The sequence below is a fragment of the Taudactylus pleione genome, unplaced genomic scaffold (genome assembly GCF_031769625.1).
Source record: "Taudactylus pleione unplaced genomic scaffold, aTauple2 ptg001181l, whole genome shotgun sequence".
In the NCBI taxonomy this organism is placed as follows: domain Eukaryota; kingdom Metazoa; phylum Chordata; class Amphibia; order Anura; family Myobatrachidae; genus Taudactylus; species Taudactylus pleione.
The window spans coordinates 455,921-482,942 of NW_028285582.1; the positions used below are offsets into that span (position 1 = coordinate 455,921).

The 27,022-nt window shown below is 52.5% G+C and overlaps 1 protein-coding gene across 1 annotated transcript in view; it reads left to right on the top strand.

Annotated features, from left to right (window-relative positions):
* Nucleotides 1-27,022, top strand: part of MAN1A2 (mannosidase alpha class 1A member 2) — an 85,795-nt gene that overhangs the window by 33,768 nt on the left and 25,005 nt on the right. Inside the window, exon 2 of the mRNA XM_088462273.1 lies at nt 25,606-25,861. Coding sequence (XP_088318399.1) covers nt 25,606-25,861 — 256 coding nt within the window. The remainder of the gene's footprint in view (nt 1-25,605; nt 25,862-27,022) is intronic.

Here is a 27,022-nt window from a genome sequence, read left to right on the forward strand (position 1 = left end):
AGGGTTAGAGGGGGCAGTGTGGTAGGGTTAGAGGGGGCAGTGTGATAGGGTTAGAGGGGGCAGGGTGGTAGGGTTAGAGGGGGCAGGGTGGTAGGGTTAGAGGGGGCAGGGTGGTAGGGTTAGAGGGGGCAGGGTGGTAGGGTTAGAGGGGGGGTGTGTGGTAGGGTTAGAGGGGGGGGAGTGTGGTAGGGTTAGAGGGGGGGAGTGTGGTAGGGTTAGAGGGGGGGAGTGTGTTAGGGTTAGAGGGGGGATTGTGGTAGGGTTAGGGTTAGAGGGGGAGTGTGGTAGGGTTATGGTTAGAGGGGGCAGTGTGGTAGGGTTAGAGGGGGGAGAGTGGTAGGGTTAGAGGGGGGAGTATTGTAGTGTTAGAGGGGGGAGTGTCGTAGGGTTAGGGTTAGAGGGGGCAGTGTGTTAGGGTTAGAGAGGGCAGTGTGTTAGGGTTAGAGAGGGCAGTGTGTTAGGGTTAGAGGTGGGAGTGTGGTAGGGTTAGAGGGGGGAGTGTGGTAGGGTTAGGGTTAGAGGGGGGAGTGTGGTAGGGTTAGGGTTAGAGGGGACAGTGTGGTAGGTTAGAGAGGGCAGTGTGGGTAGAGTTAGAGGGGGGAGTGTGGTAGGGTTAGGGTTAGTGGGGGCAGTGTGGTAGGGTTAGGGTTAGTGGGGGAGTGTGGTAGGGTTAGAGGGGGCAGTGTGGTAGGGTCAGGGTTAGAGGGGGCAGTGTGGTAGGGTTAGAGGGGTTAGGGTTAGAGGGGGCAGTATGGTAGGGTTAGGGTTAGAGGGGGCAGTGTGGTAGGGTTAGGGTTAGAGGGGGCAGTGTGGTAGGGTTAGAGTTAGAGGGGGCAGTGTGGTAGGGTTAGGGTTAGAGGGGGGAGTGTGGCAGGGTTAGGGTTAGAGGGGGTAGGGTTAGGGTTAGAGGGGGCAGTGTGGTAGGGTCAGGGTTAGAGGGGGTAGGGTTAGGGTTAGAGGGGGCAGTGTGGTAGGGTTAGGGTTAGAGGGGGCAGTGTGGTAGGGTCAGGGTTAGAGGGGGTAGGGTTAGGGTTAGAGGGGGCAGTGTGGTAAGGTTAGGGTTAGAGGGGGCAGTGTGGTAGGGTTAGGGTTAGAGGGGGGAGTGTGGTAGGGTTAGGGTACTTGCCTCCCCTGACGGCATCTTCTTCCTTCGGGCTTTTGGCGTCAGAATATTAACCGGCGGCTATTCAGCGCCCGGGACTTCGTACCCGTTCCATTTATAACATGTTCTTTATATACAGGTTGAGTCTCCCATATACAAATACACTGAAATACAGAATATTTTTAGAATAACTGAGATAGTGAAATCTTTACTTTCTGATGTTGCAATGTACACAAACCTTGTTTAATGATTAAACATACTGTATAAAATGACCTTCAGGCTGTGTATAAGGTGTATATGTAACATAAATTAATTTCATGTATGTACACGCACTTTGTTTGATGAACAAAATGATTAAACCTGTTGTATAAATGACCTTCAGGCTGTGTATAAGGTGTGTAGGAAAGATAAATGCATTCCGGGTGTTAGATTTGGGTCCCGTCCTAGTGTTCACTCTAGCGCCGGCGGCAGGCAGGGCGCTGAAGCTAGAGAGGGCACTTCCGCGCGCGCCCTGAAAAGAGGGCGTGGTTATTTAAAAGGGGGTGTGTCTATAAGACACCGACTTTTCGTCACTTTTGGGGGCGTTCCCGGCACTTAGACACGCCGGGCAGCCCCCACGCGCTGCTGACAGGTAGAATAGATGCGACCCGCGGGTGAAGACGGCACCCACAGGCTGTCTTAGCGGGGCGCTGTGCAGTGAGGGCAGGGCGCTTTTTGCCCTCCAGAAGGAGGGCAGGGCGCAGCGTGCCGCTAAAACAGCCTAGCGGGAGCGCTACCATCCCCAAGATCTCTCATTATGATATGCAAGTATTCCAAAATACGGTGAATCCAAATTCCAAAATACTTCTGGTCCCAAGCGTTTTGGATATTGGAGACTTGACCTGTATATAATAGGTGCAGTAATTAATAAAGGGGATTAAGTTCTGGCGCTATGTGCCAATCGCAGAAATGTACTTTTAATTTGATATATAAGCCTTTATCACTTTGGGGGTAAGATTGGTTTTGGGACATTCTGACATAGGAAGTCCTATGCTAATTGCTGTGTCCTGGGCTCAGCAAAGGCTTAATTCTAACGCTGGGTATACACGTCCAGATAAAATGCCTGCCAGCCGCAAGTGTCCGCGCAATACACTCAGATTTCTCACAGTGTATTAGCCCTGACATCTGCGCTCCTCCCCCAGGGGAGGAGACATTTCCCTGCTCCTTCCCCTGACATCTGCGCTCCGCCCTCGGGGAGGAGACATTTCCCTGCTCCTTCCCCTGACATCTGCGCTCCGCCCTCGGGGAGGAGACATTTCCCTGGTCCTTCCCCCCGACATCTGCGCTGCCCCCCCAGGGGAGGAGACATTTCCCTGTTCCTTCACCCGACATTGCGCTCCGCCCCCGGGGGAGGAGACATTTTCCTGGTCCTTCCCCCGACATCTGTGCTCTGCCCCCGGGGGAGGAGACATTTTCCTGGTCCTTCCCCTGACATCTGCGCTCCGCACTCGGGAGAGGAGACATTTCCCTGGTCCTTCCCCTGACATCTGCGCTCCGCACTCGGGAGAGGAGACATTTTCCTGGTCCTTTCCCCCGACATTGTGCTCCGCCCCCCAGGGGAGGAGGCATTTCCCTGTTCCTTCACCCGACATTGCGCTCCGCCCCCGGGGGAGGAGACATTTTCCTGGTCCTTCCCCCGACATCTGTGCTCTGCCTCCGGGGGAGGAGACATTTTCCTGGTCCTTTCCCCCGACATTGTGCTCCGCCCCCAGGGGAGGAGACATTTCCCTGTTCCTTCACCCGACATTGCGCTCCGCCCCCGGGCAGAGGAGACCTTTCCCTGGTCCTTCCCCCCCGACATCCGCGCTCTGCCCCCGGTGGGAGGAGACAATCCCTGGTCCTTCCCCCCGACATCCGCGCTCTGCCCCCGGTGGGAGGAGACAATCCCTGGTCCTTCCCCCCGACATCTGCGCTCCACCCCCGGGGAGGAGACATTTCCCTGGTCCTTCCCCCCGACATTGCGCTCCGCCCCCGGGGGAGGAGACATTTCCCTGGTCCTTCCCCCCGACATCTGCGCTCCGCCCCCGGGGGAGGAGACATTTTCCTGTTCCTTCCATTGGAAGGAACACAGGAAATGTCTGTCTGTCGGACGCGGCTGGGTGTACACTGCATGATGCGGCCGACAGTTTACCCTATAAATATCGCATCGGACAGGCATGCTGGACAATCCGGCATGCCCGACCGAGCGATATTTAACCCTCGGTCGCCCGCACACGCGCTACAATTATCATGGCGATCTGCTTTCTGTATTCAAAGGATGAACGCAATTGTCACATTGCTGTCAGCTGAGTTCAGGTCCAGTTGTGGACGTTGTAGTCCCCTGATGTGAGCTCATAAATGTGAATGTTGGTAGAAAGAAGCCGGGGGCTAGATTACCCTCTATCAGCGTGTGTTCTCCATAAGTGGCGTGACCACACATACCCAGAAATGAGTGCTTACAGGTGCTGGAATAGGAGCCTGTGATTAGTTACTATCCTGCAGCGCAGTGGGAGGAGTCAGTAACAGGGATTTTTTATATTCCAGGAGTGTTGAAGTAAGCGCACTCGAGTTGCTCAGGAAGTGATCCCCCTCCCCAATCTGGGCACACTGAGTAAGCCTATCCCATCTCACATGGTATTTCATGTCCATATCTCGGCGTCGGAATCTGTCGCTAATTTGATAGGTCGCCGTTACATATTTATTTGTAGGTTAGATGTGCAGAACGTAGTACCCTGCGCTAGGTCTCTTAGTGTAACGTTATGCAGCAGCGCAGGCTCCCTCTTCCCCTGGTCACAGTGCTGGACATTACTCAGCGGGTCTGTCTCTCTATGAATCCTTACAGTAACATTATTATTAATTGTCCTGCGTGTTCCCGGGAGGTCTGTGTCATTCTGCATAAAACGTCTTATTACACAGCTCTCAGGGTCCTGGGCGATGAGGCTACAGCTCAATTCATCACCGCTCACACATTTCTATTACATTCTCCCCTCCTGTCCCCGGCCTCTGTGCTGTCATACAGGACTCTATAATGTGCTGAAGCTCAGGGACCCTCCTGTCCCCGGCCTCTGTGCTGTCATACAGGACTCTGTAATGTGCCGGAGCTCCGGGAGCCTCCCGTCCCCGGCCTCTGTGCTGTCATACAGGACTCTGTAATGTGCCGGAGCTCAGGGACCCTCCTGTCCCCGGCCTCTGTGCTGTCATACAGGACTCTGTAATGTGCTGGAGCTCAGGGACCCTCCTGTCCCCGGCCTCTGTCCTGTCATACAGGACTCTATAATGTGCTGGAGCTCAGGGACCCTCCTGTCCCCGGCCTCTGTGCTGTCATACAAGACTCTGTAATGTGCTGGAGCTCAGGGACCCTCCTGTCCCCGGCCTCTGTGCTGTCATACAGGACTCTGTAATGTGCTGGAGCTCAGGGACCCTCCTGTCCCCGGCCTCTGTGCTGTCATACAGGACTCTGTAATGTGCTGGAGCTCAGGGACCCTCCTTTTCCCGGCCTCTGTGCTGTCATACAAGACTCTGTAATGTGCTGGAGCTCAGGGACCCTCCTGTCCCCGGCCTCTGTGCTGTCATACAGGACTCTGTAATGTGCTGGAGCTCAGGGACCCTCCTGTCCCCGGCCTCTGTGCTGTCATACAGGACTCTGTAATGTGCTGGAGCTCAGGGACCCTCCTTTTCCCGGCCTCTGTCCTGTCATACAGGACTCTGTAATGTGCTGGAGCTCAGGGACCCTCCTGTCCCCGGCCTCTGTGCTGTCATACAGGACTCTGTAATGTGCCGGATCTCAGGGACCCTCCTGTCCCCGGCCTCTGTCCTGTCATATAGGACTCTGTAATGTGCTGGATCTCAGGGACCCTCCTGTCCCCGGCCTCTGTGCTGTCATACAGGACTCTGTAATGTGCCGGAGCTCAGGGACCCTCCCGTCCCCGGCCTCTGTCTGACACATGTTTCCCATCAGTAAGTGTTAGTGACCATGTGATGTTATCTATACGCTGATAGACATAGTAATATGGTAACACGTTTCCCATCAGTAAGTGTTAGTGACCATGTGATGTTATCTATACGCTGATAGACATAGTAATATGGTAACACGTTTCCCATCAGTAAGTGTTAGTGACCATGTGATGTTATCTATACCCTGGTAGACATAGTAATATGGTAACACACGTTTCCCATCAGTAAGTGTTAGTGACCATGTGATGTTATCTATACGCTGATAGACATAGTAATATGGTAACACGTTTCCCATCAGTAAGTGTTAGTGACCATGTGATGTTATCTATACCCTGGTAGACATAGTAATATGGTAACACATGTTTCCCATCAGTAAGTGTTAGTGACCATGTGATGTTATCTATACCCTGATAGACATAGTTAAATGGTGACACATGTTTCCCATCAGTAAGTGTTAGTGACCATGTGATGTTATCTATACGCTGGTAGACATAGTAATATGGTGACACATGTTTCCCATCAGTAAGTGTTAGTGACCATGTGATGTTATCTATACGCTGGTAGACATAGTAATATGGTAACACATGAGTCTGGGGGGAATGTAGTCAGGATGCCAACCGCCAGAATCCCGACACTGAAAGCCCGGTATGGGACTAAAGATAGGCGTCTAAATACCAATGCCTGGTATATCGAGTGTAGGTTAGCCGGGCGTCGCGTCGTGTTAGCCGCGGGGGGAGGGAGTTAGGTTTCGGCACTCCCGGGGGGACTTAGGGTTAGGGACCCCCCAGGAGGTTTAGGCTAGGGGAAGCGGGGTTAGGGTTAGGCACCTCCTGGGAGAGTTAGGGTTAGGCACCACAGGGGGTATTTGGGGTTAGGCACCCCCCCCCCCCCGAGTCTTAGGGCTAGGTACCCCAACGGGAGCATTAGGGTGGGGGGTGAGAGGGGAAGGTAAAAGATACTTACGAGCCTTTGTCGAGATTTTGATCTGTCGGGCTTCTCTCGTTGGGATTTGAACCGGCGGCATGTAATCCGTCTGTATTTCATACCCAACCGTCTAGGGGGACAGGCAGCACATGTATGGTTGATGTGTGGGGTGGGTGGGTACTTTATGTATGTATACAGTATGCGTATTATGGGTCATAACTGAGATGTGCGCATTATATAGCCTGTATTAGGATAGGGTAGTCCTGAGCAGTGCGCACAGAGGCTATAAGGGGTACTCGCACAATTCCCATCCCACCATGGTGACGTACGCCAGTCTCAGGGTTCCTCTGTATTGCTGGAGCTCGTACACGGACTGTTTATGTTCTAGTGGAATAAAAAGATTATACACTCAGGCAATTTATTACAGTTAAGATTATTTTATAAATCGATTTACTGATCTTATTATCCCATCAGGGCTTTCATTCGGTTTCAGTGCTCTCTCAGCGTTACCGAAGGGCTGTCAGCTGCTGGCGGAGTACAGTCTGGCCTGGCAGAGGTGGCTCTGGGAAACTGGCAGCAATACATGCTTCAGTCCAGTGTATCTATATTGTATTTGTATAGATAATTCATGTATTTACTAGTATGCATTTAGGGCATTGCTGTGTTAGGTCAGGCTGGCATTGCTGTGTAGTATGGTGTTGGGTCAGTGTATGTAGAGCAGGCTGGCATTGCTGTGTAGTATGGTGTTGGGTCAGTGTATGTAGGGCAGGCTGGCATTGCTGTGTAGTATGGTGTTGGGTCAGTGTATGTAGGGCAGGCTGGCATTGCTGTGTAGTATGGTGTTGGGTCAGTGTATGTAGGGCAGGCTGGCATTGCTGTGTAGTATGGTGTTGGGTCAGTGTATGTAGGGCAGGCTGGCATTGCTGTGTAGTATGGTGTTGGGTCAGTGTATGTAGGGCAGGCTGGCATTGCTGTGTAGTATGGTGTTGGGTCAGTGTATGTAGGGCAGGCTGGCATTGCAGTGTAGTATGGTGTTGGGTCAGTGTATGTAGGGCAGGCTGGCATTGCTGTGTAGTATGGTGTTGGGTCAGTGTATGTAGGGCAGGCTGGCATTGCTGTGTAGTATGGCGTTGGGTCAGTGTATGTAGAGCAGGCTGGCATTGCTGTGTAGTATGGTGTTGGGTCAGTGTATGTAGGGCAGACTGGCATTGCTGTGCAGTATGGTGTTGGGTCAGTGTATGTAGGGCAGGCTGGCATTGCTGTGTAGTATGGTGTTGGGTCAGTGTATGTAGGGCAGGCTGGCATTGCTGCGTAGTATGGTGTTGGGTCAGTTTATGTAGGGCAGGCTGGCATTGCTGCGTAGTATGGTGTTGGGTCAGTGTATGTAGAGCAGGCTGGCATTGCTGTGTAGTATGGTGTTGGGTCAGTGTATGTAGGGCAGGCTGGCATTGCTGTGTAGTATGGTGTTGGGTCAGTGTATGTAGGGCAGGCTGGCATTGCTGCGTAGTATGGTGTTGGGTCAGTGTATGTAGGGCAGGCTGGCATTGCTGCGTAGTATGGTGTTGGGTCAGTGTATGTAGGGCAGGCTGGCATTGCTGCGTAGTATGGTGTTGGGTCAGTGTATGTAGGGCAGGCTGGCATTGCTGTGTAGTATGGCGTTGGGTCAGTGTATGTAGGGCAGGCTGGCATTGCTGTGTAGTATGGCGTTGGGTCAGTGTATGTAGGGCAGGCTGGTGTTGTGTGTTTGCTTTATAAGGCTTGGATATGTGAAATGGGGGCATGTGAATTTGGGGATAATATCCTTTTTTTATCCTGCCACTTTTGAACCCCCTAGAACCTGCATGTATAGAATACCGCCAGTAACAAGCCATGTGATGACGTGTGCTGTATTGTACTGACACCTGGTGACTGTGGTGACCATTGGGGTACACTGACCTCATTGTCATGTACATGGTACCAGCGTGAGATGAGGTGTGCTGTATTGTACTGACACCTGGTGACTGTGGTGACCATTGGGGTACACTGACCTCATTGTCATGTACATGGTACCAGCGTGAGATGAGGTGTGCTGTATTGTACTGACACCTGGTGACTGTGGTGACCATTGGGTACACTGACCTCATTGTCATGTACATGGTACCACCGTGAGATGACCTGTGCTGTATTGTACTGACACCTGGTGACTGTGGTGACCATTGGGGTACACTGACCTCATTGTCATGTACATGGTACCAGCGTGAGATGACGTGTGCTGTATTGTACTGACATCTGGTGACTGTGGTGACCATTGGGGTACACTGACCTCATTGTCATGTACATGGTACCAGCGTGAGATGACGTGTGCTGTATTGTACTGACATCTGGTGACTGTGGTGACCATTGGGGTACACGGACCTCATTGTCATGTACATGGTACCAGCGTGAGATGATGTGTGCTGTATTGTACTGACACCTGGTGACTGTGGTGACCATTGGGGTACACTGACCTCATTGTCATGTACATGGTACCAGTGTGAGATGACGTGTGCTGTATTGTACTGACACCTGGTGACTGTGGTGACCATTGGGGTACACTGACCTCATTGTCATGTACATGGTACCAGCGTGAGATGACGTGTGCTGTATTGTACTGACACCTGGTGACTGTGGCGACCATTGGGGTACACTGACCTCATTGTCATGTACATGGTACCAGCGTGAGATGACGTGTGCTGTATTGTACTGACACCTGGTGACTGTGGCGACCATTGGGGTACACTGACCTCATTGTCATGTACAAGGTACCAGCGTGAGGTGACGTGTGCTGTATTGTACTGACACCTGGTGACTGTGGTGACCATTGGGGTACACTGACCTCATTGTCATGTACATGGTACCAGCGTGAGATGACGTGTGCTGTATTGTACTGACACCTGGTGACTGTGGTGACCATTGGGGTACACTTACCTCCTTGTCATGTACATGGTACCAGCGTGAGATGACGTGTGCTGTATTGTACTGACACCTGGTGACTGTGGTGACCATTGGGGTACACTGACCTCATTGTCATGTACATGGTACCGGCGTGAGATGACGTGTGCTGTATTGTACTGACACCTGGTGACTGTGGTGACCATTGGGGTACACTGACCTCATTGTCATGTACATGGTACCGGCGTGAGATGACGTGTGCTGTATTGTTCTGACACCTGGTGACTGTGGTGACCATTGGGGTACACTGTCCTCATTGTCATGTACATGGTACCAGCGTGAGATGATGTGTGCTGTATTGTACTGACACCTGGTGACCATTGGGGTACACTGACCTCATTGTCATGTACATGGTACCAGCGTGAGATGACGTGTGCTGTATTGTACTGACACCTGGTGACTGTGGTGACCATTGGGGTACACTGACCTCATTGTCATGTACATGGTACCAGCGTGAGATGACGTGTGCTGTATTGTACTGACACCTGGTGACTGTGGTGACCATTGGGGTACACTGTCCTCATTGTCATGTACATGGTACCAGCGTGAGATGATGTGTGCTGTATTGTACTGACACCTGGTGACCATTGGGGTACACTGACCTCATTGTCATGTACATGGTACCAGCGTGAGATGACGTGTGCTGTATTGTACTGACACCTGGTGACTGTGGTGACCATTGGGGTACACTGACCTCATTGTCATGTACATGGTACCAGCGTGAGATGACGTGTGCTGTATTGTACTGACACCTGGTGACTGTGGTGACCATTGGGGTACACTGACCTCATTGTCATGTACATGGTACCAGCGTGAGATGACGTGTTCTGTGTGACATGACACGTTATCCTGCTGGATGGAGCCATTAGAGGATGGGTAGACTGTGCCCATAAAGGGAGGCTAATGGGCAGCCGCAGATAGGCTGCGGCATTATGCAATGCTTACTTGGTACTAAGGGGCATGATGTGTGCCAATAGAATATTCCCTGCATTCCGACAATACCATCTGCACACACAACAATAATCGAGCTTCCCCAGAGCAGGCAGCAATCTTCCCCTATTCAGCTGTCCGGTGTTGGGGACCTGTAGCCTCCGGTTCCTGATCTGTGCTGCAGGGGTGGCAGGGGACCTCTCTCACTAACAAAGGGCCTGATTCTGACACGCACGCAGCGCCAATGTTCACGTAGTTGAGCGATTTTTTTTATTTTTGCAACTGCGCATGTGCGACTATTTCTAACAACTTGTATGACACGTGTTACACAGATTGTACATATAAATGTGTATGTGTATGCGTGTACGGAAGTTACAAAAGGGCGTCTCAGTCCTTGCATATTCGGGCGCAGGGATGTACACAAGGGAAGGTGTTTCTTGCGCCAGATCGCCAATAGATGCTGCTGTGTGCGTTTCTGTGTGTGACTCCATCGCACAAAGAACTGCCGCTCACAGGATGGTTTTTATTATACAAACTGCTGTGCATGAGAACGCCAGGAGATAATCAGTTTCCAAAACACCCCAACACCCCTGTATGGCAGCAATAACCGTCCCCTAGCAAAGACCGATTTCTTCTCCATTCTGGTGATTGGTCTGAACAACAACTGAATCTCCTAACCATGTCTGCATGCTTTTGTGTATTGAGTTTTGCTGCATGATAGGCAGGTTAGATATGAATAAACCCGTCTCCTGCACAATCCTGATCTAGTTTTATGTGTACCCACAATTCCTGCATATTCCTGTGTGTACAATCACCCTGCCATTCATTGGATGCAATGCCTACTGGCAGTGCCCGAGGTATGTTAGAAAAGTGCCCTGCCATGAATAACGTCACACACAGGCGCATGTATTTATCTTATGTAAGCTGTACTGGCCTTATTTATATTCTCTATAAATGTGGCACACGTCCTGCCCATGCCCTGTGTCTCCATATTAGGATTATACAGCAGCTACGATACCCTCACCTCACTGTATGTGTCCTGCCCGTGCCCTGTGTCTCCATACCAGGATTATACAGCAGCTACGATACCCTCACCTCACTGTATGTGTCCTGCCCATGCCCTGTGTCTCCATACCAGGATTATACAGCAGCTACGATACCCTCACCTCACTGTATGTGTCCTGCCCATGCCCTGTGTCTCCATACCAGTATATTATACAGCAGCTATGATACCCTCACCTCACTGTATGTGTCCTGCCCATGCCCTGTGTCTCCATACCAGGATTATACATCAGCTACGGTACCCTCACCTCACTGTATGTGTCCTGCCCGTGCCCTGTGTCTCCATACCGGGATTATACAGCAGCTACGATACCCTCACCTCACTGTATGTGTCCTGCCCGTGCCCTGTGTCTCCATACCGGGATTATACAGCAGCTACGGTACCCTCACCTCACTGTATGTGTCCTGCCCGTGCCCTGTGTCTCCATACCAGGATTATACATCAGCTACGATACCCTCACCTCACTGTATGTGTCCTGCCCGTGCCCTGTGTCTCCATACCAGGATTATACAGCAGCTACGATACCCTCACCTCACTGTATGTGTCCTGCCCATGCCCTGTGTCTCCATACCAGGATTATACATCAGCTACGATACCCTCACCTCACCGTATGTGTCCTGCCCATGCCCTGTGTCTCCATACCAGGATTATACATCAGCTATGATACCCTCACCTCACTGTATGTGTCCTGCCCATGCCCTGTGTCTCCATACCAGGATTATACAGCAGCTACGGTACCCTCACCTCACTGTATGTGTCCTGCCCGTGCCCTGTGTCTCCATACCGGGATTATACAGCAGCTACGGTACCCTCACCTCACTGTATGTGTCCTGCCCGTGCCCTGTGTCTCCCTACCAGGATTATACAGCAGCTACGGTACCCTCACCTCACTGTATGTGTCCTGCCCGTGCCCTGTGTCTCCCTACCAGGATTATACATCAGCTACGATACCCTCACCTCACTGTATGTGTCCTGCCCGTGCCCTGTGTCTCCATACCGGGATTATACAGCAGCTACGATACCCTCACCTCACTGTATGTGTCCTGCCCGTGCCCTGTGTCTCCATACCGGGATTATACAGCAGCTACGATACCCTCACCTCACTGTATGTGTCCTGCCCTCCTGCCCGTGCCCTGTGTCTCCATACCAGGATTATACAGCAGCTACGATACCCTCACCTCACTGTATGTGTCCTGCCCATGCCCTGTGTCTCCATACCAGGATTATACAGCAGCTATGATACCCTCACCTCACTGTATGTGTCCTGCCCATGCCCTGTGTCTCCATACCAGGATTATACAGCAGCTACGATACCCTCACCTCACTGTATGTGTCCTGCCCATGCCCTGTGTCTCCATACCAGGATTATACAGCAGCTACGATACCCTCACCTCACTGTATGTGTCCTGCCCGTGCCCTGTGTCTCCATACCGGGATTATACAGCAGCTACGATACCCTCACCTCACTGTATGTGTCCTGCCCGTGCCCTGTGTCTCCATACCGGGATTATACAGCAGCTACAATACCCTCACCTCACTGTATGTGTCCTGCCCGTGCCCTGTGTCTCCATACCAGGATTATACTGCAGCTACGATACCCTCACCTCACTGTATGTGTCCTGCCCATGCCCTGTGTCTCCATACCAGGATTATACTGCAGCTACGATACCCTCACCTCACTGTATGTGTCCTGCCCGTGCCCTGTGTCTCCATACCAGGATTATACAGCAGCTACGATACCCTCACCTCACTGTATGTGTCCTGCCCGTGCCCTGTGTCTCCATACCAGGATTATACAGTAGCTACAGTACCCTCACCTCACTGTATGTGTCCTGCCCTTGTTATTCGCCTCGCTATGATTGGAGCTGAGTTATGGAGCATACACACGGTCAGATTTGTCAGATGAACGATTTGAACGATTTTACCAAAGTTTTGAACGATTTGAACGATTGAACGATTTTTGACTGCATTAAAATGAATGGAATCGTCCAAGTCTGACTGCAAACCCATCAGATGTCAGATATCGTTATCCGACAAACGGGAACGCGCATCGTTGATCGTCCATCGTTCAGGCATGTCAGATATGAACGATTTTCCTTCAGATATGAACGACTGAACGATTTTTAAATCGTTATCGTTCATATCTGAAGGAAAAATCTGATCGTGTGTATGCACCATTAGTATGCGGCACCCACACATTGCGACGTGTGTTGCGTTGTATTTATCCCTTATTTCCCGGCTCAGGATCCGGCGTCCTACTTTGCATCTTCCCCTGTAACCGGCCATCGTTATTGATGAGTATTTTCTCTCGGCTCGGGAAAGATTGAAGATATGAAATATTAATGCCTCCTCCTAGCACAATGTTAAGTGAATTTATAGCTGCCCTCCTGCCACACGCCAGGGGCGATAATCCAATGGAGGTTCATAAATCCCATCCCTGGGAGAACTAAGCAGAAATGATACATAGATGGCTGGTGTATAAGTGACTGCCGTCATATTTGTGCCTGTGGGAGTTTTTATCGATTTGTTTTTAATCATTTCCCATACTTAGGCCAGAGTTAAGCGTGTGTGATTTGTACCACGCGTGTAATACGTATGGGATTGTGGGTAGATCTAGAGATGATAACGGCCTGATAAGCGTCTACCTGTAATTACGGAGCCAGTTTCCCCATCACACCCTGGATTATGTAACGTCCGCTGTAAATCGTGTGGGTGATTGTACGGCAAGAGCCCCATTTCTCCATATAGTATACATGGTTTTGGCAACATAAAATGAGACGTACACAGGCTTGAAACATTGCCCGCTATAGCGGAATATTACTCGGCATGCGGCAGTAATTACCCCCCCACCGTTACGCCGTGCAGGGGTCTTGTATTCGGGTAGGAAGTTTTCGGTGAAGGAGATGGGTGTATTTGGAGCACAGAGCACACGCTCATCATTCAGTGCCCGACTACACAGCCTCCTGCACACAGAGTGACAAATGAGATGTCTGTACATGTGCTAAATTATAGCCCAGAACAGAGTAATATATTACAGCCGCTGATTGATGACAGATCACATCGCCATCCCCTGTCCTGTGCGCTGCATCTAAATTCTCCTACAATTAGTCTCATGTAGGGTCAGACCTGCTAAATGGTGCTAAATCCTCTGTTACTGGTAATCTCTGCTCTCAGGATGTTCCCCATACTGTACCTCGTATGTACATTCCATTAACGTTATTTTCTGCTGTGGGAGATAATTTTATTACTGTTTTACCAATGAAAGCGTCTCCGGCCCAGCCTCCTGGTGTCTCTGCCGGTGACGAAGCGGCGTAATAATGTATGCAGCATGCGTCCATAGACTGGCGCTGTAGTGACTATTGGTCAGGCCTCAGTGTGTCCATTATGTCTGATATGTAACATAATGTGGCTGTTTTCCTTCTCTCTGAGTTTATGACACTTTGTCATTATAACAAAGCAAATAATATTTTTATGACAACAGTATTCAGTGGGTATACATGCGGTCTCCCCTTACCCCTCATCCTTACCCTCTTATACCTTGGTAACATGTCACTCTCACCCTTACCCCTCATCCTTACCCTCTTATACCTTGGTAACATGTCACTCTCACCCTTACCCCTCATCCTTACCCTCTTATACCTTGGTAACATGTCACTCTCACCCTTACCCCTCATCCTTACCCTCTTATACCTTGGTAACATGTCACTCTCACCCTTACCCCTCATCCTTACCCTCTTATACCTTGGTAACATGTCACTCTCACCCTTACCCCTCATCCTTACCCTCTTATACCTTGGTAACATGTCACTCTCACCCTTACCCCTCATCCTTACCCTCTTATACCTTGGTAACATGTCACTCTCACCCTTACCCCTCATCCTTACCCTCTTATACCTTGGTAACATGTCACTCTCACCCTTACCGCTCATCCTTACCCTCTTATACCTTGGTAACATGTCACTCTCACCCTTACCCCTCATCCTTACCCTCTTATACCTTGGTAACATGTCACTCTCACCCTTACCCCTCATCCTTACCCTCTTATACCTTGGTAACATGTCACTCTCACCCTTACCCCTCATCCTTACCCTCTTATACATTGGTAACCTTATCCTTACCCCTCATCCTTACCCTCTTATACCTTGGTAACATGTCACTCTTACCCTTACCCCTCATCCTTACCCTCTTATACCTTGGTAACATGTCACTCTCACCCTTACCCCTCATCCTTACCCTCTTATACCTTGGTAACATGTCACTCTTACCCTTACCCTCTTATACCTTGGTAACATGTCACTCTCACCCTTACCCCTCATCCTTACCCTCTTATACCTTGGTAACATGTCACTCTCACCCTTACCCCTCATCCTTACCCTCTTATACCTTGGTAACATGTCACTCTCATCCTTACCCTCTTATACCTTGGTAACATGTCACTCTCACCCTTACCCCTCATCCTTACCCTCTTATACCTTGGTAACATGTCACTCTCATTCTTACCCCTCATCCTTACCCTCTTATACCTTGGTAACATGTCACTCTCATTCTTACCCCTCATCCTTACCCTCTTATACCTTGGTAACATGTCACTCTCACCCTTACCCCTCATCCTTACCCTCTTATACCTTGGTAACATGTCACTCTCATTCTTACCCCTCATCCTTACCCTCTTATACCTTGGTAACATGTCACTCTCATCCTTACCCTCTTATACCTTGGTAACATGTCACTCTCACCCTTACCCCTCATCCTTACCCTCTTATACATTGGTAACCTTATCCTTACCCCTCATCCTTACCCTCTTATACCTTGGTAACATGTCACTCTTACCCTTACCCCTCATCCTTACCCTCTTACACCTTGGTAACAAGTCACTCTCACCCTTACCCCTCATCCTTACCCTCTTATACCTTGGTAACATGTCACTCTCACCCTTACCCCTCATCCTTACCCTCTTATAGCTTGGTAACATGTCACTCTCATCCTTACCCTCATCCTTACCCTCTTATACCTTGGTAATATGTCACTCTCATTCTTACCCTCATCCTTACCCTCTTATACCTTGGTAACATGTAACCCTCACCCTTACCCCTCATCCTTACCCTCTTATACCTTGGTAACATGTCACTCTCATCCTTACCACTCATCCTTACCCTCTTATACCTTGGTAACATGTCACTCTCATCCTTACCACTCATCCTTACCCTCTTACACCTTGGTAACATGTCATTCTCACCCTTACCCCTCATCCTTACCCTCTTATACCTTGGTAACATGTCACTCTCACCCTTTCCCCTCATCCTTACCCTCTTATACCTTGGTAACATGTCACTCTCATCCTTACCCCTCATCCTTACCCTCTTATACCTTGGTAACATGTCACTCTCACCCTTACCCCTCATCCTTACCCTCTTATACCTTGGTAACATGTCGCTCTCACCCTTACCCTCTTATACCTTGGTAACATGTCACTCTCACCCTTACCCCTCATCCTTACCCTCTTATATCTTGGTAACATGTCACTGTCATCCTTACCCTCATCCTTACCCTCTTATACCTTGGTAACATGTCACTCTCACCCTTACCCCTCATCCTTACCCTCTTATACCTTGGTAACATGTCACTCTCACCCTTAGCCCTCATCCTTACCCTGTTATACCGTGGTAACATGTCACTCTCACCCTTAACCCTCATCCTTACCCTCTTATACCTTGGTAACATGTCACTCTCATCCTTACACCTGAATACATTTTTTATTTTTAAGAAACACGTCTGTCTCCCTGTGCTGCATTGGTGTCCATGACTTATTATACATGTCAGAAACACGTCTGGCTTTGCCTGTACTTAGAGATGTCCATTACTACTAGTTTACCTTTAGTTTGGCCTTGCACCAATAGCCATGCTCTGCAGTTGTCCTTGTCTTTGCCCTGACATTGGTTGTTTTCCTCGCTGTGACCGCCAGGCCTCACCCTGTGCCTCACTCGGTGCCTCGCTGGCATTTTCTGGCCATTATGTATTTAGCTGTCTTGTTTTTTTTATTCTGTTCCCTCTTATGGGTCTTTGTTCCAGCAACTCCTGAGAGAATCCTGTTTGTGCCTCATTTCCCAGGAGTCTGTTTACATTCATTCCCCTCTCTGGTCTGTTCTCTGCCATTTCTACAGCAGAACAGCTGAATATTCACCATGTTGTGCGTCCGCGCCGCGTCTATACGTTTCTCAGAGGCTCCATTTGCTGACTTAATCCTTTGTCACGGTCTCTGAGGGACTATATGACACAATCCAACTCTGTCTGCCTGTCCGTCACAAAGGACCCTCTCTGCGGGAGCGGCCATTTCAGTCAGGGCTGTGATGCGTTACGGGAAACCGCAGGAGTCGATCTGGGAGTAGAACCATTTCCACCCTTTATTATTTTATTTAATTAGAAATTATTTTTAGAGACACAATGACATTGTTCTCCATTTCCAGGATCAATTATTCTCTCTGGCCCAGTTCCATTTATGCTGTACGGCCCCCGTGTATCCCGGAACTATACCTGGAACCCAATTTTATCTGTCTTTCTTGATTGGAATAAATCTGGAAGTTTGTACAGCAGAATGTCTCATAGAATAGAAACGTATGATTTCATTAGTGTTATTGTGAAATAAGAGGTTTATACAGATCGTTACTAGCGCTGGTGTATCCCCCAGGAGGCGGAAGGACTGACTTTGATGTATGTGGTGGAATGTTAGGTACTATGGCTGCCTGATGTCTGAAATATGAATGTTATTTACTAACATTGCTCATTGGTGCAGATCTGCACTGACGGCTTAGCTACCAGCTATTAGACTATTGCACATTGGACAGTGTGACGGCACAGTGGTCGGCATTGCAGCCTGACAGTTTTCGGTTCTGTGTGGAGTTTGTGTTTCTCCCAGTGTTGGTGCGAGTTTCCTCCAGCTCTTCTGCTTTCCTCCCAAAGTCCAGTACCGTACTGAGTGTAGTGAAGCAGTTAGACAGTAAGCGCCACCGCTACGATAAGTATATATTTTCTGTACAGCGCTGCACAATGTGTTGGAGCTATATAAAGGTTGGATCATTTTCATATTAATCAGTTGCTGTGGTTTACTTCAGATGTGCGCTGCTGCGCTGCGCTGGTAATTAATGCTCAGTCTCCGTCCTCTTTAAGTGTTGGAAAAAAAAGAATAACAGCTTAATGGTAATACCGTACAGGAACATAGACCAGAGCAAAGAATATACTGCTTCATTTTGTAGCTGAATAACCATCTAGGTTTGTGCATGTCACCTGCTCAGTGATGTGATTAGCAGCTAGGAATGGGGTCGCCATGGCACTGTACTAGCAGTTAGGAATAGGGACGCCATGGTACTGTACTAGCAGCCAGGAATGGGGACGCCATGGTACTGTACTAGCAGCCAGGAATGGGGATGCCATGGTACTGTACTAGCAGTTAGGAATGGGGACGCCATGGTACTGTACTTGCAGCCAGGAATGGGGACGCCATGGTACTGTACTAGCAGCCAGGAATGGGGACGCCATGGTACTGTACTAGCAGCCAGGAATGGGGATGCCATGGTACTGTACTAGCAGCCAGGAATGGGGATGCCATGGTACTGTACCTAGCAGCCAGGAATGGGGACGCCATGGTACTGTACTAGCAGCCAGGAATGTCGATGCCATGGTACTGTATTAGCAGCCAGGAATGGAGACGCCATGGTACTGTATTAGCAGCCAGGAATGGGGATACCATGGTACTGTACTAGCAGCCTGGAATGGAGACACCATGGTACTGTACTAGCAGCCAGGAATGGGGACGCCATGGTACTGTACTAGCAGTTAGGAATAGGGACGCCATGGTACTGTACTAGCAGCCAGGAATGGGGATGCCATGGTACTGTACTAGCAGCCAGGAATGGGGACGCCATGGTACTGTACTAGCAGTTAGGAATAGGGATGCCATGGTACTGTACTAGCAGCCAGGAATGGGGATGCCATGGTACTGTACTAGCAGCCAGGAATGGGGACGCCATGGTACTGTACTAGCAGCCAGGAATGGAGAAACCATGGTACTGTACTAGCAGCCAGGAATGGGGACGCCATGGTACTGTACTAGCAGCCAGGAATGGGGACGCCATGGTACTGTACTAGCAGTTAGGAATAGGGACGCCATGGTACTGTACTAGCAGCCAGGAATGGGGATGCCATGGTACTGTACTAGCAGACAGGAATGGGGACGCCATGGTACTGTACTAGCAGACAGGAATGGGGACACCATGGTACTGTACTAGCAGCCAGGAATGGGGATGCCATGGTACTGTACTAGCAGCCAGGAATGGGGACGCCATGGTACTGTACTAGCAGCCAGGAATGGGGACGCCATGGTACTGTACTAGCAGCCAGGAATGGGGATGCCATGGTACTGTACTAGCAGCCAGGAATGGGGACGCTATGGTACTGTACTAGCAGCCAGGAATGTCGATTGCATGGTACTGTACTAGCAGCCAGGAATGGGGACGCCATGGTACTGTACTAGCAGCCAGGAATAGGGACGCCATGGTACTGTACTAGCAGCCAGGAATGGGGACGCCATGGTACTGTACTAGCAGCCAGGAATAGGAACGCCATGGTACTGTACTAGCAGCCAGGAATGAAGTCGCCATGGTACTGTACTAGCAGCCAGGAATGGGGACGCCATGGTACTGTACTAGCAGCCAGGAATGGGGACGCCATGGTACTGTACTAGCAGCCAGGAATGGGGACTCCATGGTACTGTACTAGCAGCCAGGAATGGGGACGCCATGGTACTGTACTAGCAGCCAGCAATGGGGACGCCATGGTACTGTACTAGCAGCCAGGAATGGGGACGCCATGGTACTGTACTAGCAGCCAGGAATGGGGACTCCATGGTACTGTACTAGCAGCCAGGAATGGGGACGCCATGGTACTGTACTAGCAGCCAGCAATGGGGACGCCATGGTACTGTACTAGCAGCCAGGAATGGGGACGCCATGGTACTGTACTAGCACCAGGAATGGGGACGCCATGGTACTGTACTAACACCAGGAATGGGGACACCATGGTACTGTACTAGCAGCCAGGAATGTGGACGCCATTGTACTGTACTAGCAGCCAGGAATGGGGACGCCATGGTACTGTACTAGCAGCCAGGAATGGGGACGCCATGGTACTGTACTAGCAGCCAGGAATGGGGACGCCATGGTACTGTACTAGCAGTTAGGAATAGGGATGCCATGGTACTGTACTAGCAGCCAGGAATGGGGATGCCATGGTACTGTACTAGCAGCCAGGAATGGGGACGCCATGGTACTGTACTAGCAGCCAGGAATGTCGATTGCATGGTACTGTACTAGCAGCCAGGAATGGGGACGCCATGGTACTGTACTAGCAGCCAGGAATAGGGACGCCATGGTACTGTACTAGCAGCCAGGAATGGGGACGCCATGGTACTGTACTAGCAGCTAGGAATGTCGATGCCATGGTACTGTATTAGCAGCCAGGAATGGAGACGCCATGGTACTGTATTAGCAGCCAGGAATGGGGATACCATGGTACTGTACTAGCAGCCAGGAATGGAGAAACCATGGTACTGTACTAGGAGCCAGGAATGGGGACGCCATGGTACTGTACTAGCAGTTAGGAATAGGGACGCCATGGTACTGTACTAGCAGCCAGGAATGGGGATGCCATGGTACTGTACTAGCAGACAGGAATGGGGACGCCATGGTACTGTACTAGCAGACAGGAATGGGGACACCATGGTACTGTACTAGCAGCCAGTAATGGGGATGCCATGGTACTGTACTAGCAGCCAGGAATGGGGACGCCATGGTACTGTACTAGCAGCCAGGAATGGGGACGCCATGGTACTGTACTAGCAGCCAGGAATGGGGATGCCATGGTACTGTACTAGCAGCCAGGAATGGGGACGCTATGGTACTGTACTAGCAGCCAGGAATGTCGATTGCATGGTACTGTACTAGCAGCCAGGAATGGGGACGCCATGGTACTGTACTAGCAGCCAGGAATAGGGACGCCATGGTACTGTACTAGCAGCCAGGAATGGGGACGCCATGGTACTGTACTAGCAGCCAGGAATAGGAACGCCATGGTACTGTACTAGCAGCCAGGAATGAAGTCGCCATGGTACTGTACTAGCAGTTAGGAATGGGGACGCCATGGTACTGTACTAGCAGCCAGGAATGGGGACGCCATGGTACTGTACTAGCAGCCAGGAATGGGGACGCCATGGGCTGTACTAGCAGCCAGGAATGGGGACTCCATGGTACTGTACTAGCAGCCAGGAATGGGGACGCCATGGTACTGTACTAGCAGCCAGCAATGGAGACGCCATGGTACTGTATTAGCAGCCAGGAATGGGGATACCATGGTACTGTACTAGCAGCCAGGAATGGGGACGCCATGGTACTGTACTAACACCAGGAATGGGGACACCATGGTACTGTACTAGCAGCCAGGAATGTGGACGCCATTGTACTGTACTAGCAGCCAGGAATGGGGATACCATGGTACTGTACTAGCAGACAGGAATGGGGACACCATGGTACTGTACTAGCAGCCAGTAATGGGGATGCCATGGTACTGTACTAGCAGCCAGGAATGGGGACGCCATGGTACTGTACTAGCAGCCAGGAATGGGGACGCCATGGTACTGTACTAGCAGCCAGGAATGGGGATGCCATGGTACTGTACTAGCAGCCAGGAATGGGGACGCTATGGTACTGTACTAGCAGCCAGGAATGTCGATTGCATGGTACTGTACTAGCAGCCAGGAATGGGGACGCCATGGTACTGTACTAGCAGCCAGGAATAGGGACGCCATGGTACTGTACTAGCAGCCAGGAATGGGGACGCCATGGTACTGTACTAGCAGCCAGGAATAGGAACGCCATGGTACTGTACTAGCAGCCAGGAATGAAGTCGCCATGGTACTGTACTAGCAGTTAGGAATGGGGACGCCATGGTACTGTACTAGCAGCCAGGAATGGGGACGCCATGGTACTGTACTAGCAGCCAGGAATGGGGACGCCATGGGCTGTACTAGCAGCCAGGAATGGGGACTCCATGGTACTGTACTAGCAGCCAGGAATGGGGACGCCATGGTACTGTACTAGCAGCCAGCAATGGGGACGCCATGGTACTGTACTAGCAGCCAGGAATGGGGACGCCATGGTACTGTACTAGCACCAGGAATGGGGACGCCATGGTACTGTACTAACACCAGGAATGGGGACACCATGGTACTGTACTAGCAGCCAGGAATGTGGACGCCATTGTACTGTACTAGCAGCCAGGAATGGGGACGCCATGGTACTGTACTAGCAGCCAGGAATGGGGACGCCATGGTACTGTACTAGCAGCCAGGAATGGGGACGCCATGGTACTGTACTAGCAGCCAGGAATGGGGACGCCATGGTACTGTACTAGCAGCCAGGAATGGGGACGCCATGGTACTGTACTAGCAGCCAGGAATGGGGACGCCATGGTACTGTACTAGCAGCCAGGAATAGGGATGCCATGGTACTGTACTAGCAGCCAGGAATGTCGATGCCATGGTACTGTACTAGCAGCCAGGAATGGGGACGCCATGGTACTGTACTAGCAGCCAGGAATGGGGACGCCATGGTACTGTACTAGCAGCCAGGAATGTCGATGCCATGGTATTGTACTAGCAGCCAGGAATGGGGACTCCATGGTACTGTACTAGCAGCCAGGAATGGGGACGCCATGGTACTGTACTAGCAGCCAGGAATGGGGACGCCATGGTACTGTACTAGCAGCCAGGAATGGGGACGCCATGGTACTGTACTAGCAGCCAGGAATGAAGTCGCCATGGTACTGTACTAGCAGTTAGGAATGGGGACGCCATGGTACTGTACTAGCAGCCAGGAATGGGGACGCCATGGTACTGTACTAGCAGCCAGGAATGGGGACGCAATGGTACTGTACTAGCAGCCAGGAATGGGGACGCCATGGTACTGTACTAGCAGCCAGGAATGGGGACGCCATGGTACTGTACTAGTACTTGCTTATCACAGTAGTTAGATGTAGCTGATGCCTGGATCTTGCTCCCTGCAGGTCACATCTGCCTAGAACTGATATTAGAGACTTGTGCATGACGCCCATATTCTTATTGTGATAATTCTATATGGCTGCCCTAAGGATTTTTCAGTAAAATGTGGGAATTACGTATATAATTTGGGATGGCGGACGTGGTACGTCTTTTATTTTACACTGCGATAGATATGAAATTGTATTTTTCTGAGTAACAGTCAGGTCTGCATGTTTCTGGCTTAATGAGCTCAGGGAGCAGCGTCCTGCTGTGTCTTATAGCTGGTTATTACAGCGCACAGCTGGATCTCACGCTGCAGTGAGGAATGCGTTGTCTTTCGCGCAGAGAAGTGTTGTGTAACTCAACACATTTTTTCCATACAGATGTTCCCATGTTATCACTGACTCTACATTTACATCCAGTCTATCTGCTCAGTACAAACCTAAACCCTCCATGCTCCCGCCTCACAGCCGTTGCCCTCCGTGCTCCCGCCTCACAGCCGTTGCCCTCCGTGCTCCCGCCTCACAGCCCTTGCCCTCCGTGCTCCCGCCTCGCAGCCGTTGCCCTCCGTGCTCCCGCCTCGCAGCCCTTGCCCTCCGTGCTCCCGCCTCGCAGCCGTTGCCCTCCGTGCTCCCGCCTCGCAGCCCTTGCCCTCCGTGCTCCCGCCTCGCAGCCGTTGCCCTCCGTGCTCCCGCCTCGCAGCCGTTGCCCTCCGTGCTCCCGCCTCGCAGCCGTTGCCCTCCGTGCTCCCGCCTCGCAGCCGTTGCCCTCCGTGCTCCCGCCTCGCAGCCGTTGCCCTCCGTGCTCCCGCCTCGCAGCCCTTGCCCTCCGTGCTCCCGCCTCGCAGCCCTTGCCCTCCGTGCTCCCGCCTCGCAGCCCTTGCCCTCCGTGCTCCCGCCTCGCAGCCCTTGCCCTCCGTGCTCCCGCCTCGCAGCCCTTGCCCTCCGTGCTCCCGCCTCGCAGCCCTTGCCCTCCGTGCTCCCGCCTCGCAGCCCTTGCCCTCCGTGCTCCCGCCTCGCAGCCCTTGCCCTCCGTGCTCCCGCCTCGCAGCCCTTGCCCTCCGTGCTCCCGCCTCGCAGCCCTTGCCCTCCGTGCTCCCGCCTCGCAGCCCTTGCCCTCCGTGCTCCCGCCTCGCAGCCCTTGCCCTCCGTGCTCCCGCCTCGCAGCCCTTGCCCTCCGTGCTCCCGCCTCGCAGCCCTTGCCCTCCGTGCTCCCGCCTCGCAGCCGTTGCCCTCCGTGCTCCCGCCTCGCAGCCCTTGCCCTCCGTGCTCCCGCCTCGCAGCCCTTGCCCTCCGTGCTCCCGCCTCGCAGCCCTTGCCCTCCGTGCTCCCGCCTCGCAGCCCTTGCCCTCCGTGCTCCCGCCTCGCAGCCCTTGCCCTCCGTGCTCCCGCCTCGCAGCCCTTGCCCTCCGTGCTCCCGCCTCGCAGCCCTTGCCCTCCGTGCTCCCGCCTCGCAGCCCTTGCCCTCCGTGCTCCCGCCTCGCAGCCCTTGCCCTCCGTGCTCCCGCCTCGCAGCCCTTGCCCTCCGTGCTCCCGCCTCGCAGCCCTTGCCCTCCGTGCTCCCGCCTCGCAGCCCTTGCCCTCCGTGCTCCCGCCTCGCAGCCCTTGCCCTCCGTGCTCCCGCCTCGCAGCCCTTGCCCTCCGTGCTCCCGCCTCGCAGCCCTTGCCCTCCGTGCTCCCGCCTCGCAGCCCTTGCCCTCCGTGCTCCCGCCTCGCAGCCCTTGCCCTCCGTGCTCCCGCCTCGCAACCCTTGCCCTCCGTGCTCCCGCCTCGCAGCCCTTGCCCTCCGTGCTCCCGCCTCGCAGCCCTTGCCCTCCGTGCTCCCGCCTCGCAGCCGTTGCCCTCCGTGCTCCCGCCTCGCAGCCGTTGCCCTCCGTGCTCCCGCCTCGCAGCCGTTGCCCTCCGTGCTCCCGCCTCGCAGCCGTTGCCCTCCGTGCTCCCGCCTCGCAGCCGTTGCCCTCCGTGCTCCCGCCTCGCAGCCGTTGCCCTCCGTGCTCCCGCCTCGCAGCCGTTGCCCTCCGTGCTCCCGCCTCGCAGCCGTTGCCCTCCGTGCTCCCGCCTCGCAGCCGTTGCCCTCCGTGCTCCCGCCTCGCAGCCGTTGCCCTCCGTGCTCCCGCCTCGCAGCCGTTGCCCTCCGTGCTCCCGCCTCGCAGCCGTTGCCCTCCGTGCTCCCGCCTCGCAGCCGTTGCCCTCCGTGCTCCCGCCTCGCAGCCGTTGCCCTCCGTGCTCCCGCCTCGCAGCCGTTGCCCTCCGTGCTCCCGCCTCGCAGCCGTTGCCCTCCGTGCTCCCGCCTCGCAGCCGTTGCCCTCCGTGCTCCCGCCTCGCAGCCGTTGCCCTCCGTGCTCCCGCCTCGCAGCCGTCTCCCCTTTATTATCATATGAATGGAATATAATTCCTGTTTACCTTACATTGTTAGTAAGCAGGACATGAAGCTAGTGCAGGGGACACACGGCCTGGTGTCTGAGTGTCCTCTCTATAGCCAATGACACTCTGTGTATAACATGCTCTGTGTGTCAGCCATTGTGTCCCACAGACCATTGCATGTTCTCTTGTCTTCCAGAGAGGAGGAGGAGCAGCTGAGGAACAAGATCCGCGCGGACCACGAGCGCGCTTTAGAGGAGGCCAAGGAGAAGCTGAAGAAGTCTCGAGATGAGATCAGGGCAGAGATCCAGACCGAGAAGAACAAACTGATGGAAGAACTTAAAAAGAAAGATAACCAACCCATGCCGCTGGCGCCAGTCCCCAACCTGCCGGAGCTAAAGAGCGGGGACCCCGGGGATCCCGAGAACCGAGAGAAAAGGGACAAAATCAAGGAGGTGAGATACGTGGCAGGCCAGGGCCCCTGCGTCAGAGCGGGACGATGGCGTAGATACTACGCTGCCATTTACGTGATGATAAAGATGAACCACCTTATACTGACCTAACCCCGTAATCAGCGGAGGCAGGGGGATTTCATGGTGATGGCGCTGATTGAGCCGCAGCCAGGCCGCACAGTCACCCAGTGCTCGCCACATAAGGAAATCGTGGGGTCTCCTGTGCGCATTCAGGTGCACAATGATGAGGTGTCCCAGGCTAGGCACATACGCTGCCCAAGCGGGTCTGGACGTAGCCGGAGATGTATATGAATCTGCGCATTAAAATGCGATGTTTGCATCCACTATTTTGTGTTTGGGTAATTGGCGGCCATTTTGTTACCAGCTCTGTATCAGCCGGAGTGTGAGACGAATTGGAAAAGGCGATTACATGACAGGCGTAGAGATGTGCGAGGATGCGCGTTAGCACGATAAAGGGGAGGGAGAATAAACGTGACACCCCCGGGTGGTGCTGGTGATGCGGGATAACACGATAAAGGGCAGGGGGAATAAAGTGACACCCCCGGGTGGTGCTGGGGATGCGGGATAGCGCGATATAGGGGAGGGGGAATAAACGTGACACCCCCGGGTGGTGCTGGTGATGCGGGATAGCACGATATAGGGGAGGGGGGATAAACGTGACACCCCCGGGTGGTGCTGGTGATGCGGGATAGCGCAATATAGGGCAGGGGGAATAAACGTGACACCCCCGGGTGGCGCTGGTGATGCGGGATAGCGCGATATAGGGGAGGGGGAATAAACGTGACACCCCCGGGTGGTGCTGGGGATGCGGGATAGCGTGATATAGGGGAGGGGGAATAAACGTGACACCCCCGGGTGGTGCTGGTGATGCGGGATAGCGTGATATAAGGGAGGGGGAATAAACGTGACACCCCCGGGTGGTGCTGGGGATGCGGGATAGCGTGATATAAGGGAGGGGGAATAAACGTGACACCCCCAGTTGGTGCTGGTGATGCGCGATAGCACATTGGCTCTTAGTCCGGTCTCCCATGTTTGTTCTATAACAGAGATTGTACAGTGTTATTGATTAGTGATCTTCTCCTGGGCGGAGTTATTGACGCACAAGGACTCCGCCTCCCCGTGGATTTGCAGCCATTGGAGATG